The sequence below is a fragment of the Corvus brachyrhynchos genome, unplaced genomic scaffold (assembly GCF_000691975.1).
Source record: "Corvus brachyrhynchos isolate BGI_N302 unplaced genomic scaffold, ASM69197v1 scaffold193, whole genome shotgun sequence".
In the NCBI taxonomy this organism is placed as follows: domain Eukaryota; kingdom Metazoa; phylum Chordata; class Aves; order Passeriformes; family Corvidae; genus Corvus; species Corvus brachyrhynchos.
The window spans coordinates 187,991-188,965 of record NW_008237087.1 but is presented as its reverse complement, the minus strand read 5'-3'; the positions used below and the strand labels follow the sequence as shown (position 1 = coordinate 188,965).

Sequence of the window (975 nt, the reverse complement as noted above, 5' to 3'; positions counted from 1 at the left end):
TGTCCCCCCCTCCCCTCCATGCCCCCCGGTCCCCTCCTCTTACAGGCACTCGGGCAGCTGGGTCTTGTCGCTGATGGAGCAGGTCCCGCCGTGCAGGCAGTAATTGTCACAGGTCAGGCAGCTCGGCGCTATCTTCCCATCAGGGCAGCTGTGGGGCACAGGGGATCAGCCCCATGGGTACCCTCTGTGCCCTCCCGGATGTTCTGTGCTCCCCCCAGCCCCCCAGGACTCGGCTGTTGGCTCATCCCACTGGCACAGCTCACGGCTGAGCTGCACCCATGGCTGGGACACCGGGATGGGCTTTGGGGTGACACTGAGACACTTCCATCTCCTCCTCCCAGGACCACCAGGTCCCCTGGATTTATCTGCCCTAAATTACTGACCCAGCTCTGGCTGATCCTGCCACAGGGGAACAGGTTTTCTCTGGGGGTCTCTGTGCCCACCACCCCTTTTCCTCCCTCCAGCTCAACATTCCCAGCACCTACATGCAGGAGACCTCTCCACTCTGCTTGTTGATGCTGCACTTGCCCTCCTGGCACCGGGAGCACTTGTTCTCCTGGCACTGGGCGCCCTCGAACTGAGGGGGGCAGCGGCACTGCTTGGCACCACTGGCCGTCATCTGGCACACGCCGTCATTCTCGCAATAGTCAAAGCACTGCCCTGTGGGAGACGAGGGTGTCAGAGCGGGCAGCACCCTCAGCAGGGCTGCTGGTGGCCCCAGTGCCCCACAGAGCACCCACTGCTCACATAGCATCCTCAAAAACAGCAGGATCTGGGAATCCAATCCCATCGGTGCTGTTCCCAGAGGTCCCCAAGCACCTCCAGAAGAGGGGGACCAGGGAGCCCAACCCCTGATGCTGTCCCCAGGGATTCCCACACAGAGGGGGGGACCTGGGAGCCCAATCCCTCTAGCACTGTCCCCAGACATCTCCAGGTGGGAGACAGCCACCCTCCCGACGCCCCCACTGCTGTCCC

At 63.1% G+C, this 975-nt stretch overlaps 1 protein-coding gene across 1 annotated transcript in view; it reads right to left on the bottom strand.

Annotated features, from left to right (window-relative positions):
• The window catches only part of LRP1 (LDL receptor related protein 1), a 73,721-nt gene that overhangs the window by 1,025 nt on the left and 71,721 nt on the right, over window positions 1–975 (bottom strand). The window contains 2 exon segments of the mRNA XM_017728668.1: window positions 44–148; window positions 486–968. Of these exon segments, the coding sequence (XP_017584157.1) occupies window positions 44–148; window positions 486–968 (588 nt within the window).